Raw genomic sequence first — 17676 nt, 5'->3', positions numbered from 1 at the left:
CTAAATTATTTCCACAATTCTGCCAATTCCAGCTTTGACCAGTTTAAAGTGGAGTTGTAAAAATGTATGCAGTTAAAGGTTATCCATATATCCAAATAGGACACAATGGTTACAGAGGATATATGAGATGAGAATGGAGAAAGGAGATAACTGCACTGCTGGGAAATGCACAAACCAAGCAAGAATTCCACTTGGGACACACAGCGATCCCAAGCCAGCGCCATTAGCATCCAGCAAGAAGCGGTTTTCCTCTACAGATGTTTAAGGCCAGACTGGCAGGAGAATGCAACAGCCTCTACTGTAGATGAACAGATGTGCTTGGCTGAGTTTACAGCTTCTTATAAGGCTGGATCCAGCAGAAATGGAGAATGGATTCAGTGTCAGCCCACCTACCAGGGGCGTGGCTAGACCCCTTTTACTGGGGCACGTGCCCCAGTATAAATGTGCTGTGCCCCAGTATAAATCTCAAGTTGAAGTTTTAACAATTTACTTTATTTGTGAGTGCATTCATTTATATTGCCAATCGCGTCAAAAAACTGATCTGTATGCAATGCAGTAACCTAATTCACGCTTGTAAAAGCGACGCAGTCGCGCACTTTAACCAAAAACAAACTCATGCGGCGATTCGTGTGCAGGCATAACATGAGGTATAGGCTTTGATGTAAAACAGGTTTAAAACATTTTAGCCAACCTTGAACACCAAGTTGGTTTTAAATGTTCTTCAAAACCTACATCAATGTTCTGTCAAGGTCATGATACATCTCACAACAATAAATATGCATGTTCACCCATGATTTTATATACTTTTTAGCATAGCTGTCAGTTGTCAGCAATGAGCTAGCTAGGAAAGGGAACTGCCATATGAATTTGAAGCGCAAAACCCTACGGAAGTAGCGTATGCAGCTGCCTCTGCTTCACGCTGCTAATTAGATTAGCTGTGCAGACACTAATACATCACCTCAGGCCAAATAACTCGCACATGCTGTCTGTTCACAGCCAACAAAACCTCTGACTTTCCAGGACAAGTGCCGGATGGTAATTCTGGGTGGGGAAGGGTCCCAGCGAACAACCAGTGACAGATTTCTGCATGGTCAGGCTGATTTGGCGATCGGTTTTGACCCATAGCCACAGGGCTGAAGACAGAATCAAGAAATGTAGACCATCTGGAGAGGGAGTTGGCAGTAGCATGAGTAGAGAAAGACTTTCTGATCCGTCACTCTGTATTAAACTACAGCCTTCAGAGTGAGAGGCCAGAAGATGTTTAGTGTTTAACTCTTTCCAGGCATTGATGGAATTTTTTGTCATTTATGAGACAGCGCTTCGCCGCCATTGACAGAAATTTCCATCAATTTATGTTTTTACTGATATACAGTAGGGGGGAAGAAACGCATCATCCGAAAGAGTACAGCCTCCACAGCCTCTCAGCAAATGTTGTAGCTACGCTTTGATCATCGTTCTGAATCTGATCTGGAGTACATTTTTGTCCAACTATTGCATTTTTGACATTTTGACATCTGACATTTTTGAGGTGATGCAAAAAAAACTAATGGGAAGTTGACAAATATACCATACATGTGTCCTATGGTGTGACTGCAAAAATGTAGAACTGTTTATAAAATATAAAAAATAATGAAATAATATATATAAATATGTATGTGTGTATATATATATATATATATATATATATAACATATAATCAGATTTATTTTATAATATTAATATTTATAATTTAATTTAATAAATTCATATAAAGTTTTTTGCAAATCTTGATATATTTGTCAACTACCCAAATGAAGTTGTTTAATTTGATATATTGTATGTTCAAACTGTATATTCACAGAAGATAATATTCATGGGGCTATCAATTTGTCTGTGTGAAAATGATTTATAATGCTGGCATTTTTTTTAATGAGATTTGTAGAAACATGTTGTTATCTTTTATTTCAATTGTAAATAGTATACTTTAATTCTGTATAGTTAATCTTAACAGAATAAGGGTTAAGGTACAGTAGTACAATTAAAATACAACAAATCTTGAAATATCCATATGTAGCTGAATTTCACCACACAACAAATCAACTTTCATTTTATAGACCATAAAAAAACACTTCATTTTCATAAAAGTCTACAAGAATAAAAAAAGCATAGTAATTCAATTCAGGAAGTTCAGTTCCAGTCATTATACTTCAACATCCCTTGGGGCATGGCCAAAATAACTTCAAATATCAATTTCACTTCATGTGGGGCGTGGCCAAATCACTTCAAATTTCAGCACAAACATGGCACACTCTCACACACATGCTCTATCCAAATTCTACAATCATCACTACTCCTATAAAAGGGAATAAAACACACACACACGCGCACGCTCACACACATGTAAATACTGTAGCACATGAAGGCTTGGAGTCAGTATGTCATTTAGAGTTTTCTATGTGGGAGAGGGACGGCTCCTGGGGCAGAGGCACGCGGCAGAAAGCAGAAGCAGAGACAGCGCTGTTTCCCAACACAACAGCCACCTCCAGTACTAATGCAGCCTGATGGCCTGAATGCCATGAAAAGGTTACTCTCACAGTTTAAGACACACCAGTATTGCACTGCACATGCTTAGGCAGGCGTGAGTGCTGGATGAGACAGATGTACAAGCCAGCATGCAGAAAGTGTCAACCAAAACAGTGGGGGGGGATGCTACAAGGCTTACAAAAAAGCACCTGCATTTTAAAAACCTGCCGATGTGGATATACTGTACAGTATACAGTACAAACAAAAGAACATATGTACAGTATTATATAGCATGCCGCAACCTTCCTGGTTTACTGAGTTCCCGTTTTAAAGTTAAAGAGACATTCTCAGAGGTTAGAGGAGACATGGAGGCAGTGTGGTTCATTGCTCTTGGGATAAACTTACATGGGTCATCTATAAGGACACCACAGATAGAACACAATCATCAGGGATGTGACTGATGGAACACAATGTTGATGGTGCTTGTAAAAGAGTCCTGGGGTTTGACTATACTGCTGTGTGACTGGTACATGGAAGATGATTTCATAAGACAGGAAACAGTTCCTCATGTATCATTACGAGGTGAAAGAGGATACAGGAGAGGGACGTGACAGCCTGAGCCTAGCCAAAGAATTCACAAGTGTACGAGGCACTTTACATGAAGTGGGTTTAAACTATGGCCTGAAATGAAGTTGCTTCTTTCGTTTGTCACAAATACTTGATGAAAGGGGATGTGTATCGTTTCATTGTCAACCTCAGGAGGTTAAATTAAATATTACATGAAGCTGCTTTGAGGTTTGCTATTTACAATGGAGGACGTGAATCAAAACCTTTGGTTTTGTTTGGATATCTGCTCCTTGTGTGTCTGCCCTCCCTTCTAGTTTTTCCAATTATTGATTTTGCCTTTGTATTGTATTATTTGTATTGTTAGTTGATGTGTACCCACCTATTCCCCATTGTCTCTAGTCAATTGGCCTACTTCTGTATTTCTTTAATCATTTTTTTCTTGTGTTGTCCTATCATTTCAGACATATTGGTTGACTTTTTAAAACAATGGAGTTATTTTTGCATATTCTTGCCGTCGTTGTTCAACATTAGTCTGCATTTGATATTACAGTCCCTTCTACTCCAAACCTGATAAAGGTTTTTGGTTTCTGGAAGACATGTGTTACTTACAATTCAAATGGGTTTCACTCAACACATTGTACATGGATTTTAGCCTGAAGCCTTACAGAATTCAGACTTTCTAAACTTTCTGAAAATGGCTCTGACTGGTTTTCTTGTGAGATGTGATCATGTTATTGAGATTTTGCTTGTGCTTGAGAACTTAATCCTCCTTGGAGACTGAGGTGAGGAGAAACAGCGGTAGACAATGGCAGAGAGAAAATAAGTGGGCAGATGCTTTAGAGGTGTATGAGCAACAGACCAAATCCTTGTTAAAAGCAAGATTTTGTAGAAAAGAAATGTATGGTTGTTTTAGGACTAGAAATGGTGAATCTTCATGAATCAGTAGCTGTGTTTCTATCACCCTTCAAATTGCGCATTAAAAATATGCCCAATGAAAACACGCCAGTTTCGCAATAAAATAAAATATAAAATATCCTTTATATTGCTCACGTGAGATGTTTTTTACAGGCGTTTCGATAAACGATTATGTCACAAAACTGCAATGGAAACGTGGTTTTTTTTGTCGCATTTACAGGTCACATGACATATGAAAAAGTCACGTGATCATTCTTTTAAGATGGCACAGAGTGTTTGGGCAGAACATTTGGAGAGATAGGATGTAAGGAATTTACATTAAGTAATATTTTATATGATAGCCCAAATGCAGGAAAACAAATTAGTACAGTATGGAGATTTATAACGAACAGTGGGTTAATATAAAGAACATAAGGAATATAGAGAATATATCGACATATCTAAAGTTGGTTCGCAACCCACCATAAAACCTAAAGAAGTTTGGACAGAATGACTCATCGCGAGAAGGAACATTTACAGTTCAGTCACTTAACATTGTTTAATAGAAACTGTCATCATCAACATCTCGAAAATACTGCACACGCTTTACGCAATTGTGTAATGGAAACCCGGCTAGTGTTTATAATAGTATCGTATTCTCTTGCCATATTTTTTGGCCTTGTTCACTATATTACCATCATGGGTTTCTATGTTTTTCAAGTAAAAATAATGACAAAGACAAGGTCAAAGAAATTGAGATGCTGAGGTTACTACAATAAACCTACAGAAGCAAATCAGCATTCTACAAAATCATATGCTCCCATGTCAGCATCGTTTGTTGGCCCTGGAACAACATTTCTGTTTCCCTACCTCTAACCATATGTTTTCCCTGAAATCAATGGGAAATGATGAGAAAATAACAATAGTGGAGACTGGAGCAGCACCAACCCCTGGTTATAAGCCTAAACTTCATATTGACCGTAAACTTATCTCTCATATCTGATTGGCATGATGGATTCTGTGGAGTGTTCCTCTGACTAGTGCAAAGCACTTCAAAATACAGTCTGACAATTCATAAAGATACCGCTCAAATCCTACATGAAGTGCTCTTAAGTCTGATATTCTGCTGAAAATCAGCAAACGACGAGAAGTGTACTGGCTGGAGATTTCCGTTCTCCAATCACATCTTTACAGTATATAGCAAAAACGGATTACCATAATAAGACGGATGACTTCTGGCGCTGTGCTGTAGAAGCTAATGCTCATGAGGGAAAATGACGAGCATTTGAAATGCATGGTATCCAATAGGCTATTACACATCAGCAATCGAGTGTGTCTTTCTTTTCGCCGGCAGTGCAGGAAAAGTACGCTCAATGTTAGGATTCTATAGACTTGCATAAAATTAATGATAGAGATCACTAATATATATAATAAAGTAATTTTTTGCTTATATTTTGCATGCTGTAGTCACTGGATTATTGACTGGTTAAGCAGATGAATGAACGTTTCATGAGTTTTATAATTTGGCTTCAGTAACAGCCAGGGTCAGACATTTACTGACCTCGCTGCATAAATCACTGAGATAAATCAGCCAGTTAAGCCTACCATTGGTAAATGAATCACAACACTACACTGTCATCAGAATTTATGACCAACCTTAAGCTACAGTGATCCATTCCCTTGCTAAAAAGATTGATAATTGTGTGCGCGTGCGTGTGTGTACCTCTGTTTTTGGGATATCCGAGTATGTGTACTCCACTGTAGGGATAGCAAGCTGGTTGGAGAAGAAGCTTGTATCTCCAGGTGTCTGCAGTGAGCTAACATTTGGCCCAGGACAACCACCACCTCCACTGCAACTCACCAAGTGTTTCTGAAAGAAGAAACCACAGACATTTTGACATTGTGAAACTATACGTGTAAAACGTCAGTCCCTGACCGACAATATATTTGCTTTGAGAAGTACAGAAACAAGCACTGGTTCAGAAAAGAAGTAAAAAATACTAAGAGAAATATATCAAAATCACAAATTACATGGTGGAAATAATACTTTCGTGTTTTATCTGCCATTCTAATACAATATTCAAATAATTCCTTATCCATTATGAGAGACTATCCCCTTTCACACAGAAAATTACCATAAAATTGCCAGAATCAAAATCAGTAAAATCACACACATCAGTACCAAAATACTAGTAAATTCATTGGGTCTCATTCATGAAACAGTCGAAACATATGAGTAAATTCCGAGTAATTTGCGCGTAAAACAGACCTTCCCGAAAACTTTCATCCGGATTCACACATACTTCGTAAACGTCAGATTTGATAGTAAAATGTGTGTATGTTAATGAATTCCAATCATTCGTAAACAAGACGCGCATGCACGCTGATTGACAATTAGCATAATCCCCGCCTATGAATTACAGCTACGCAAATTACGTATCTAGGAATGCTGGAATCCTCTGGACTTCATTCTCTGGTTTGGCTACATTACATTGCATAAGTGTATAAAATACTAATAGGCTATATGCTTACCAAAAAAATAATCTATTAAACTGTGTCCACCAAAGACACAGGCTAAAAACACGTTTTTAGCCAGATAAAATAATAATACCTGGTGCTCTTCTGAAAACGACCAGCTGGTGGCGCTTGAGAACGCTTTGGAGGCACTGCGCGTTATTCCGGAGATGCGTTTGTTGCTGTGATTTAGAACAGTTAGCCTACTTGTTACTAGTGTCTTATTTCGAAGAATATTACTTACTATGAAAATGCAGTAATCATTAATATTAACTTCTCGACTGTTGTGTATGATGGTTGGTCAATGTAGTGTTTGTCCCGCCTCTCATCCACTCTGATTGGACGGCTGCGCACCGTTTTACCCAAAGTTAAAAAGTAAAAAATGATTAAAGACAGGGCAAAAGAACGCGTGAAATATTATTATGATACATAGTGAATCAAAATGCAGTGTCATCAGTTTGTCTAAAAGAATACAGAACGATACGTGCGGTTTTACGCACTATTTACACGTGGTAGGAGCAGGTGTACATGTCTTTCGTACCAACTAACATTTTGAAAATACGAACATTTTCATGAATCCGAAAATTTACGCCAGAACGACTTTACGAACGATTTACACAAGAATTCGTTCTGCTCGTGTTTCATGAATGAGACCCATTGTCATTAACTGGGAGTGACCTTTAAATATACACCCCCATCAGTTTTGTGATTTTAAACATTTTAAACATAGAACACGTTACTTTCTATGTGATGGATGGTACTGTATCAGTAGCTACCTTTGAACTGTAAGCACTTTAATTGAATTTCAACAAAAAACCTCAGGAGTAACAAAAATGACAATTTTACCTAGTAAAATACCTACCTAGTAAATTCATTAAAACTGAATATAATTTTGAAATGGACTTCAGCGCGGCTGTGTGTGTGAAAGGGGCTAAGTCTGCTCATTTACAAAGCCTAAAAGCTGCACAATTTAGTGTACATGAATAATACCAGATGAAATGCAAGTCCCTTAAAATGCATGAATGCACAAATCATGCAAATGACAGAGATTACAGTTTAACGCTTTACTGTTTACATACATTACTTGCATTGCTGCACCTTTCAGATAAATGTCATGTGGTCAATTTACGTAGATTTATTGTGTTCCAAATAAAATCAAGACATGTGGTTAGAATGACATGGTAACAGAACTGTAATTTTCGGATGAACTATTACATTAAGGACCCTGCATGTCAGCTTTAATGACTGGTATAAAAAGGATGTTTGTCATGTTCCTGCGCTGCAGAGATAAATGAGTAATGAAACGAAAACAATATGCAACTACGATCCAACACTCCCACTGATGTTTTTCGTGTCGCTGTTATTAGTGTGAGAGAGTTTTCCATACGGACCACTGGACAGTGTGTTGATCTGTGACTACTGAAAAAATGGTTTTATTTATTAAAGTATGCTTTTTAAGTATTAAAGTTCTTAATAGCTTAATATTTTCCTAATATTTGGATGGCTTAGATTTTCCACCGGGAAACTAATCCCTTTAACAGTTTAAATCATTTTTTATTGTTATTAATTACAATGCTTTAATGAATCACTAGTGTTTTTAAAACTCAGTTCCTATAATACACAAAATCTGCAAAAACTCTGCAGAAAGCCTAAACCACTAATATTGATTTTTCATTAAAGGTTTAGAATTAATCTGTGTTGAAACGGCTATTTTATAAAATAAACTGCAGGTTTAACTGAATTGATTGTATAGCTGCTGCTAAATGAACATATGCATTCTCATATGCTGTACTGTTCCTCAGACATGACCAGAAATATACAGTGTATATATATAAAACTGTCAAAACACACACAAATACATGCAGCTACATAATCCTTAAACAAGAACTGAATCAACAATCCTGGCAGGGGTTTAAACCCATATAAATATAAATCCATATAAATATACACTAACAGAGTACGAAAGCATAACCCAGATATAAAAAACACAGAGACTGCAGAGTTACATTCACATGTCAGAGCAATTTATATAATTGATCAGACCTGTCCTGAAAAACAAATAACATCAAACAGCAGCTTTAGCTTTCAGTGAGACTAAAACATATCCTTAAAAACATCCATCCAGAATAAATTTGACAGTTTTAACAAATAAATTTCAATATCATCTTTTAGTATCTGGCTATAACTATTTTCTATACCTTTATTCATTATTGTTGTTTTATGGATTTTGTGTGTTATAACTGTCTTTTGTAACAAAATAAAATAAATACAATAATTTTATAAGAAACATTTACAGTACCTACTGCATGCAAAACAATTATTTGAGCACAAAGTTTTTTTTCATTTTTAACAGTTTATTATGTATTCACTACAGCATTATTAAATTGTGCCCTTGTGGAGGCCTATTAGTTCAGGCTTTAAGAAATAATCTGTTCATTATGTATGATTAATTTCTATAAACATTTCAATGGTTGGGTTACTCTACTGTGCAGAATTTACCAACCCTCATTTAATATTCATGCATAGGCGTGATGCAATTATGCAGGAGTCTGATTGATATTATCGTAATGAAGAGCTTTCCCCATTACTTTAGCAAGACTCATTAATAGTCAACCAACCAAAAACAAACAAACAAACAAAACAAAACATACAATACTAAAAGCAAACAAAAGAGAATGAACACACTGAGACAACAGAGTAATGTAGATCTATCATTCCATAAGAAATCATCTCTGTATTTGAGCAATTTGTTATATTTTAATATGAATTAATAAGCATTAGGAATACTTTCTGTAATTCATTACTGTAGTGCAGAGTTCTTGGAAGTGTTACCCTGATGGGTGATTAAAAAGAAATTAAGAAGAAAATCAGAGAGCTTGTCGAAAATAACTACGGTTTATTTCAGTTTAAACGGGATTAATGTCCTTAAACGAAACGGCTTCGGGCTCTTATTAGACACATGACCTTCACAAACCATCATGCTGGCAACAGTAAATATACTATTGCCACAGTCCCTTATTTTGTGGATATCACCTATTCATAAATGACAATATTTAGGTTTCTTACGCTTTGAATGTTAACCAGGGCGATTCAATACTCTAGGTAAAAACATAGATATTTGATTTTCTTTCATTAGCAGGAGACAAAAGAAGATATTTTGAAGAAAGTTGGTAACTGATCAACGCCAGCACCCATTCACTTCTATTGTATGGACACAAAACCAACGCAAGTGAATGGGTGCTAGTTCTTCAAAATATCTTCTTTTGTGTTCTGCAGAAAAAAGAAAGTCATACAGGTTTGAAATGACAAGAGGATGAAAAAATGATGACCGGATTTTCATTTTTGGGTGAACTTTAAGCACAGTTTAGTTTGTAACTGGTTGTGTATTGCTAAACAAACTTGCTGTAAGTTAAACAAGGGTTAAAAGCAGTGCTAACCTTCTTCAAACCTCAAAATGAAATGTTGCCCTACACAGGGTTAAAAGTGTTCTTATCCTCAGGTTTAAAAGGTTTATCAGGTTTAAGAAGATGATAGGCCAGGGTTAAGTGCAGTGTGAAAAGCCTTGTTTGTACTGTGCAAGTATTACAATCTATGCATCTTCATTCAAAAAAAAAAAGCGGACTACTTTATCTTCATAGGCTGCAAAAGCCATTAAAGTCAAAATTAGCCACAAATTCCTAAAATGTGACAGTAGAAACTGCTCTGTAGCGGGGAATGAGGGAGAATAGGTAATTTCTGCACAGCAATTCTTTTTCCCCGTGAGGAGAATCAATATTTAATTTCTCTGTCTGCAATGATAACGAGATGGCAAAATCATTGTTTATATATTTGAGCTTGAATAGACCAGTGTGCACAGAGAGAGAGAGAGAGAGAGAGAGAGAGAGAGAAAGACTGGCGAACAGCCACACCAAATGAAGCTGGTCATCCACTCGGCTCGTGTGAAGCAAACAGAGTCGCCTGCAGAAGACCATTAGCAAATGAGCGACCTTTACAATGCCATTGTGATCAGTCTGGTCATGTGACCCAAGAACTTTCAAATCCCATTAAATGTACTCCACAGGCTGAACCAGGGGACAATTCAATTCCCTAAAGTTTGCACTTTTATAGCCCCGGAGACTTAATAGATGTCTCAGTTATGTTTTAACATTGTCTTCTTGTAAGGAAGAAATTAAAATGCACATAAATAGACAGGTAAGACTTTGGTATCTTTGTAAATTTGAGGACAGTCTGAGAGATTGGTAAGAAATAGGCATCTTTACTTGCTATATTTTTATCGAAAACTAGGAGTCAAAATTAAGACCAAGATCTCAACTGGGATTATGGTTTGCTCGGCACCCTTGCATGAAACAAGCAAGTGTAAAAGGATAGTTCACCCAAAAAAGGAAAATTCTGTCATTTACTCAACCTAGTCATTTCAAACCTTTATGACTTTCTTTCTTCTGCAGAACACAAAAGAAGATATTTTGAAGAATGTAGGTAACCGAAAAACGGCGGTACCCATTGAATTCTCTTGTATGGACACAAACTAATGCAAGTCAATGGACACCACCGTTGTTTGGTTACCAACATTCTTTAAAATATCTCGACAAAAGAAAGTCATACAGGTTTAAAATGAAAAGAAGGTGAATAAATGATGACAGAATTTTATTTTTGGGTCACGAATAACGGCCAAATGCTTGCTGGACATTTCTCACCGTTCACTGCAAATAGGTATGTGCTTTTGTGTTAAATGTATTTGCTAATGAATGGAAAAATCACTGCATACAGTAAAAGGTGCCAGAGCTAATGCATCAATTCAGAGTTACAAAATGAAGTTGATGAAAAACGCTAAAAGTAAAAAGAGGACAGGACGTGAACACAGAGGATGTGTGGGAGAGAGAGAGAGAGAGAGAGAGAGAGAGAGAAGAAGGATTGGCAAATCTCTGAAAAAAAACTGTTATCTGGTTCTGAATGCGCTGGAGACAGAAAATGACCTTGCATTGTGGCGATAATTTATTCTCGGAGAAGGTGACCTTTGGAAATTACATTTGCAGAGAAATGGAATGGGAACTGCTGATACATTTATAAAAAGAAGGAAGACACGCGTGAATACGGCTGAGATTATTTAAAAGAGACAACAAGAGGGGTGTCACTTTGCTTAGCTTGGGAGCTCTGTTGTCGCACAGGCGGTGGCGCACTGGAGCCTTAGAAAACAGAGGACAAGCGCATGAGCTGCTTGATTGTTTTATGCAACCGATGGAACTAAAACGCTGTCATTTGAAGGTGTGGTGAAGGTGAAGTTCGGCACGAATGTGATGTTTTGATGAGTTTTTCCTTGAACAGTGTTATTAAAACCGAAGGACACAAATTGACATCACTAGTTTCTAAATGAAACCTAGCAGGTAATTATGAGCTTTTAGTGCCTGCTTTGTATCTCTCACAAAGCACTCTCTTTTCGTTGGTCTATCAATGCATTGCTCTCTAACCGACCATCTTTTTAAACACAGAAACAATATAATTAAAAGGGCATCCATTTGTCCAGTACTGAACGCGTTCCCATACAATATTGAATTAAACACGCGGATACACATGGCTTAACTTTGAATTGTTAGCCAAGTGGAACGGGTTAGATTCCCCACGATAAAAAGTTCCCAGAATAAACAAGTGTGGTGCAAGCAAAGAGAGGCTGCTAATTTGTTGCCTGTTGGCCAGTGAGAGGCTATTGATTGGGAACTAATTGATTGCCAGCAGAGGTGATAAACCATGTGCTTGTGCAGACAGCATCACTAATACAAGGAGGGAGCGCCTGAAATCACATTGTGGCCTCCAGTGTGTGAGCAGAACTTGGCCGTTCCACACATGCTAGAGTGATGAACGATCTCCAACGTTTGTGATCAGAGACCCTGTGCTGCGCTTTTTATTCGATCGATGAGATCTCTGTGCGGTTAGGCACAAATCTGAGACGGGGACGAGACGTTAATACGAGGAAATGATTTAATCTAGTGAAAAGCTCTGCAGTTTTCTACGTTTGCTGTGAAACCGTCCTTACTCGGTTGCATACAAATGCTGCCCATAAAGCAGAAACTGTTCAAAAACTCATTACTGATGTAAAACAAGTCCTTTTCGCTCAGCCGTGATTACAGTGAAAGTAGCAATCAAATCTCTGTGAACGCATGACTGATGTAACACCATGTGAACAATATTTGCTAGTTTCATTTTTTTCTGCAATGTCCTGTGGGATCAAAGTTTCATGTGTGGTATTTTACTTACTTGCTTAAAACGCACAAAACGGAGAAACAGGAAAGATTAAAGAAAGTTGCTTTATTACTACAAAATGGACTTCGGGTCATGTTTACATAAAGAGAAATGGGCAATTCAAGTGTTATGTGACATTTTTAGTCAAAACTTGACATAGAAATTCTCAGATAATGTATTTATTAACAACATATTGAATCATCTGTATATATTTTACTAAACCCCTGATGATAGAGTCCAGACATAAGAAGAATATCAGTCTATGCATAAGTTTTCTATTTTAAAAAAGAGAAAAATTCATGAGTTACGGATGTGACGAAAATGGATTTTGTGAATTAAAATGCAGAAACCAGAAGCAATAATACCCAACAAATGGAGAAGGGATGGCTCTTTGCAGAACATAAAATAGTTATTATATTTTATATACATTATCTATTATACATGGAGCGTTATTTATGTGACAATTCACTACCTGAAGATGATTAAAAACTTTAAGAGACACTTCACATGGGTTTTTAAACCACCAAATATTGACAACTCACCATATGGTGAAAATCTTTGACATTTGCATGGAATTCCCCAAATGTTTCACATTAAGCCAATCTATCTGCACAGGCAATTTTTTGTGATATATAAAATATACACTTCATTTGACATGATGCCCTTCATTAATCACAAAAGAATAATCGGTTCCCTTTATTCAAAAACAACAACAGGAAGACAAAATTACAGATGAAAGAAAGCCCCGTTTGTGCTGAATAGAGCAGGGTGACAATGAACTAACTGACACAGAAATCTAAGAGTGTATGCATATGACGCATGCCTCCGAAGCCTGCCAAATGCTTTCACTAATGGCTTGCAATTAGCGTGTCACGGCATGCACACAAAACATGCATTATCTTGATGAAATCCCCGTGAAAAGGGTCTAATCTAGAGAATGGCAGATGATGTTATCGTGCTGGGGACCCAACCAGGCTTTTATGAAGTGTTGAGTGACAGCGCTGTGCAGCCACATGATGAAGAGTTACAGCCCAACAGGCTTCTGGGGGCACAGGGACTTCAGTTCTGTCACAGGATTTCCATGAAAGAATCTGTCCTTGGTGGCCTTGCCTCCTGTTCGTGAGCGTGTGTGCGTGTGATCAGATATACTGGGTGATTCATTCAAGTGAGTGTAGTGGCTCACTAAGGAATTCTGGGTAACAGTATGTCTAACAAAAGGGTGCATTATCAGATGTAGGGGTTATCACATGTGGGTTCAACGTAACACCTGTCTGTGTTTGGCTCTTTTGGTCCATTTTGTATTGTATTGATCATGATTCCTCTAAAGTCAAAAATCTATCATTCGCAGGTCACATTTTAGCAACTCGCATTTTCTCGCAGTCTATCACAGAGATGTTTTGACCGGTACTTATCCTGAGTCCAAGCTCTTTCAGACAGTTTTAAGACCTCAAGTGTGTCAAAAATGCTCACAGTGTTTTCATTTCAAAGGCTTTCAAAGAGTATTTCATCAGCTGGAAAGCCTCAAAGCAAAAGCCAGCTGAAAAAGCCAGTCTGCATGGATAGAAAACGTAATGCAACACGTAGTTAGTTGTAATTCTGTAGACGTTCCAGATGATCATGAGAAAGGAAGAAAAATGTAAGAGCTTTCAATTCACAGGCATTTATCTAGATTGTGTTTTTTATTAGGTAAAATAAAAAACCCAGAATGCACTTGGTGAACTCGGTGAGAAACTAGTCAGCTGCACACTAGGAAAACCTCTAAAGTCTAAAGCTTTATTTAATGGATAAGTATTACAAGCATTCTGCACACAAAAATCTGTCACAAGTTACTCACACTCAAGTTGTTCCAAATCTGTGTACATTTCCTTGTTCTGTTGAACACAAAGAAAGCTATTTGGAAGAATGTTAGCAACTGACATTTCTGGGACATCATTGACTACCACAGTAGAAAAAATTAAACGGTAGTCAAAGGTACCCCAGAACTGTTTGCTTTCCTAAATTCCTCAAAATATCTTCTTTTGTGCAGAAAAACAAAAAACAAAAAAACTTTACAATAATTGTTCCTACTATGGTAGTCAATGATGCCCTAACATTCTAACATTGTTGCTAACATTCTTCCAAATATCTTTCTCTGTGTTCATCAGAACAAAGAAATGTATACAGGTTTGCAACCACTTGAGGGCAAGTAAATGATGACAGAATTTTCATTTTTGGGTGGACTATCCCTTTAAAATAAGATACATTTTAGTGTTAAAAGGGCTAAATCCGGAGAAAATACTGGATATTTCCCAAAGCGTGACCCCAACTGCGAGAACGGTTATCAATGTTAAACCTCACAGGCAAAGCCTGGCTTTGACAAACATATTCGAATGACTCGTAGCAATCTGCATTTCCCTTTAATCAAAACAGACTTTTTTGAGAGAGAGGATTACATGTTGCACTGATTTTCTCCGTATTTTTTTTTACATCTGAACACAATGCGTCCCTTTTTAAAATAGGTCAGATGTATGTGCAATAGTATGAGGTATAGTGTGGGAGTGAATGCAAGGTGGACCAAAGCAAATCCCAAGGTTATTACTGAGAGCACAAGATGCAATGTTCTTTATAGGACAGAGATAATGGAGTGTGTTGATAAATAATGCTTAGGGCATTTAGGAATAAAATCTTGTGTGGTTCACCCTTTTGGTCATATTTAACCCTGATTTAATCCGCCAGTAATACTATTTGAATAATGTTTGCAGTTAAATGATCAAATGTGACCTACATTAAGAGCTCCACAAACTCCTGTGCTGTCTACATAAATTATTTCATGAAAGCGTTTGCCTTAGTCAGGTGCAAGAGACATGGATTTTAGAGAGGATTACCAAAATCTTAACAGGTTTTAAAACACCTAATCTGGAATAAAAAGCTTACATAAGGGAGACAGCTGGTTGTACGTGAAGCGTTATTGCAGGGGTTGAGTATGAGATCAAATCGAAAGATCTCCATCATGTGATATTGACGTAACATTTCATGAATTAACAATGACATGACATTTTAAACTGAACATCAAAAATCAAATAACGCCAAACCTGAGAGGGTTTAGCACATACAACTGAATTATACCATTTGTGTAATTTTAGTCTGAAACAGGGCTGAGTCATGCACGTGTTGCTGCGACAATACCCAATTAAACCACCAAAAGTCTCTCAATTTACTTTGTATGTTTCGCTTCATAATCCCAAAAGAAGTACTTGCTTTATCATAATTGGTTCCAGTGCACCCATTCAAAACATCACAGCAATGGCATCTCTATTCCAAAGACAGCTGCAAAGCAAGATAAGTGGAATGTATTACCTGCAAAGCTGTAATATGATTTATAGCGCTGTTAAAATGTCTCAAAATATTGATAATGTTGAGGATACCTGGTGCTTTCCTAAGAGCATATTCCGAAGATAAATGGCGCAATCGCAACAATTCAAGATGACTGCAAAAAACTGAATATACAATTAGAGGCAAGGAGACGAATAACGGAACAAGACCAGACAAGTGATTTCATGGTGCACAGGACCAACAGCAACGACTCTTGTAATGACACAAAATGTATGTGGTCCCATCATCTATGAGCGGCTAATAACATACAACTGAGGCTAAGGGATTGAAAACGCCTGTGGTATTGATTTGGCTAGAATAAAAGCCAGTTATAAACAGTTTTAATTTAAATGGTCTAATCAGTCAAAGTTTAACCAAGCAGCAGAAAAAAGCAAAACTAAGAATTGTTTCACAAAAACAAAAATGAACTTTGCGTTGAAGTTATCGCGAAGGATAATTTGAAGTCATTCATCCAAGTCGAGGCGCAAACAGAGCTAACTCTTTGATTGGATGGCCTTCTGTTCAATTAGCATACTGAGATACATAATGAGGGCATCTTGTGTCTCATTGCGTGGGAGACTCTGACAGGACAGCAATTAGCATAAGCCATTATCAGTTCACAGAGAGAGCAAAAGTGATCGGTGCTGAACTCACCGCCAATGCGGTTGATATCCACTCAGGCAACAGTCTCACAAATGGTAAACTGTTTTCCTCTTGGTTGTGATCACAGGCTAGAATAAGCACATTTAGAGATGGTTCGAGCTTCCATATTTAAAGTGCTCTTGGTAAAGTCTGTAGTTTGAGTAAACAAAACACTTGATGAGAATGTGAGATATATGAGAGCAATGTCCATTTTCTATAAGTTTCTGACTGTCTGAGCCTGGTACCCTATACTTTTTTTTGTAAAAACCCTTCTGTCAAACACTTGAGTTTAGATTTGTTGTTGCCCTGTTTTATTTATATTTTTAAACATCTTAGAATAATTTAATTACTTATTAAAACTATGGCATCATACAAATGTAACTGTAAGAATTATGGGTGACACTTTACATCAGTGGTTCTCAACCTTTTCATGGTCGCGCCCCCCGTAAACCCATTTTAAGAACTGGTGCCCCCCCACCCCATATTGTACATTGAGGATAGAAAAGACAATGTGTAAAATATGATAGATTAAGGTTAGACATATAAACTATATATAAAGAAGCAAAAATACCTGTATATGACAGATTGAGCTCAAGAGATCAGATTATAAATGTAACAACCCTGCTGATAAAAACAAAAGAAACCATCACAGAAATGAATGGTTTCCATTAAAATACCATTGTGAACCATTAGCTTTTTGCATTAAAACCATTACAAAATTGTAGTGTTTTGGGCATTATTCCAAAAGGATTAATATGCTAGATCACGAGAACGGTGCGCGTTTCATGATTTTAACACGAGTGAGAGTTTATTCGCAATTTATAATACAGATGCGGTGTGGTGTCATTTGCCTGTCGAAAATAGCGTTTTACATCTTTAACAACTGTCAACAGCTTTAAACAGCCGTCCAAGTTAAAAAATATATGAAAAGGCACTTTATTTACACGCCACTCCCTTCACGCGCACTCTGAA

General features: G+C 37.2%; 1 protein-coding gene across 7 annotated transcripts in view; it reads right to left on the bottom strand.

Annotated features, from left to right (window-relative positions):
* Nucleotides 1-17676, bottom strand: part of LOC130571242 (inactive N-acetylated-alpha-linked acidic dipeptidase-like protein 2) — a 218607-nt gene that overhangs the window by 48426 nt on the left and 152505 nt on the right. For all 7 annotated transcript variants that reach the window (XM_057362095.1, XM_057362090.1, XM_057362091.1 and 4 more), the window contains one exon: nt 5687-5833. In XM_057362095.1, the coding sequence (XP_057218078.1) occupies nt 5687-5833 (147 nt within the window). The remainder of the gene's footprint in view (nt 1-5686; nt 5834-17676) is intronic.

This window comes from Triplophysa rosa, linkage group LG20 (assembly GCF_024868665.1).
Source record: "Triplophysa rosa linkage group LG20, Trosa_1v2, whole genome shotgun sequence".
Classification (NCBI taxonomy): Eukaryota; Metazoa; Chordata; class Actinopteri; order Cypriniformes; family Nemacheilidae; genus Triplophysa; species Triplophysa rosa.
Note: the sequence above shows the minus strand (reverse complement) of the source record. Positions and strands in the feature narration are given on the sequence as shown.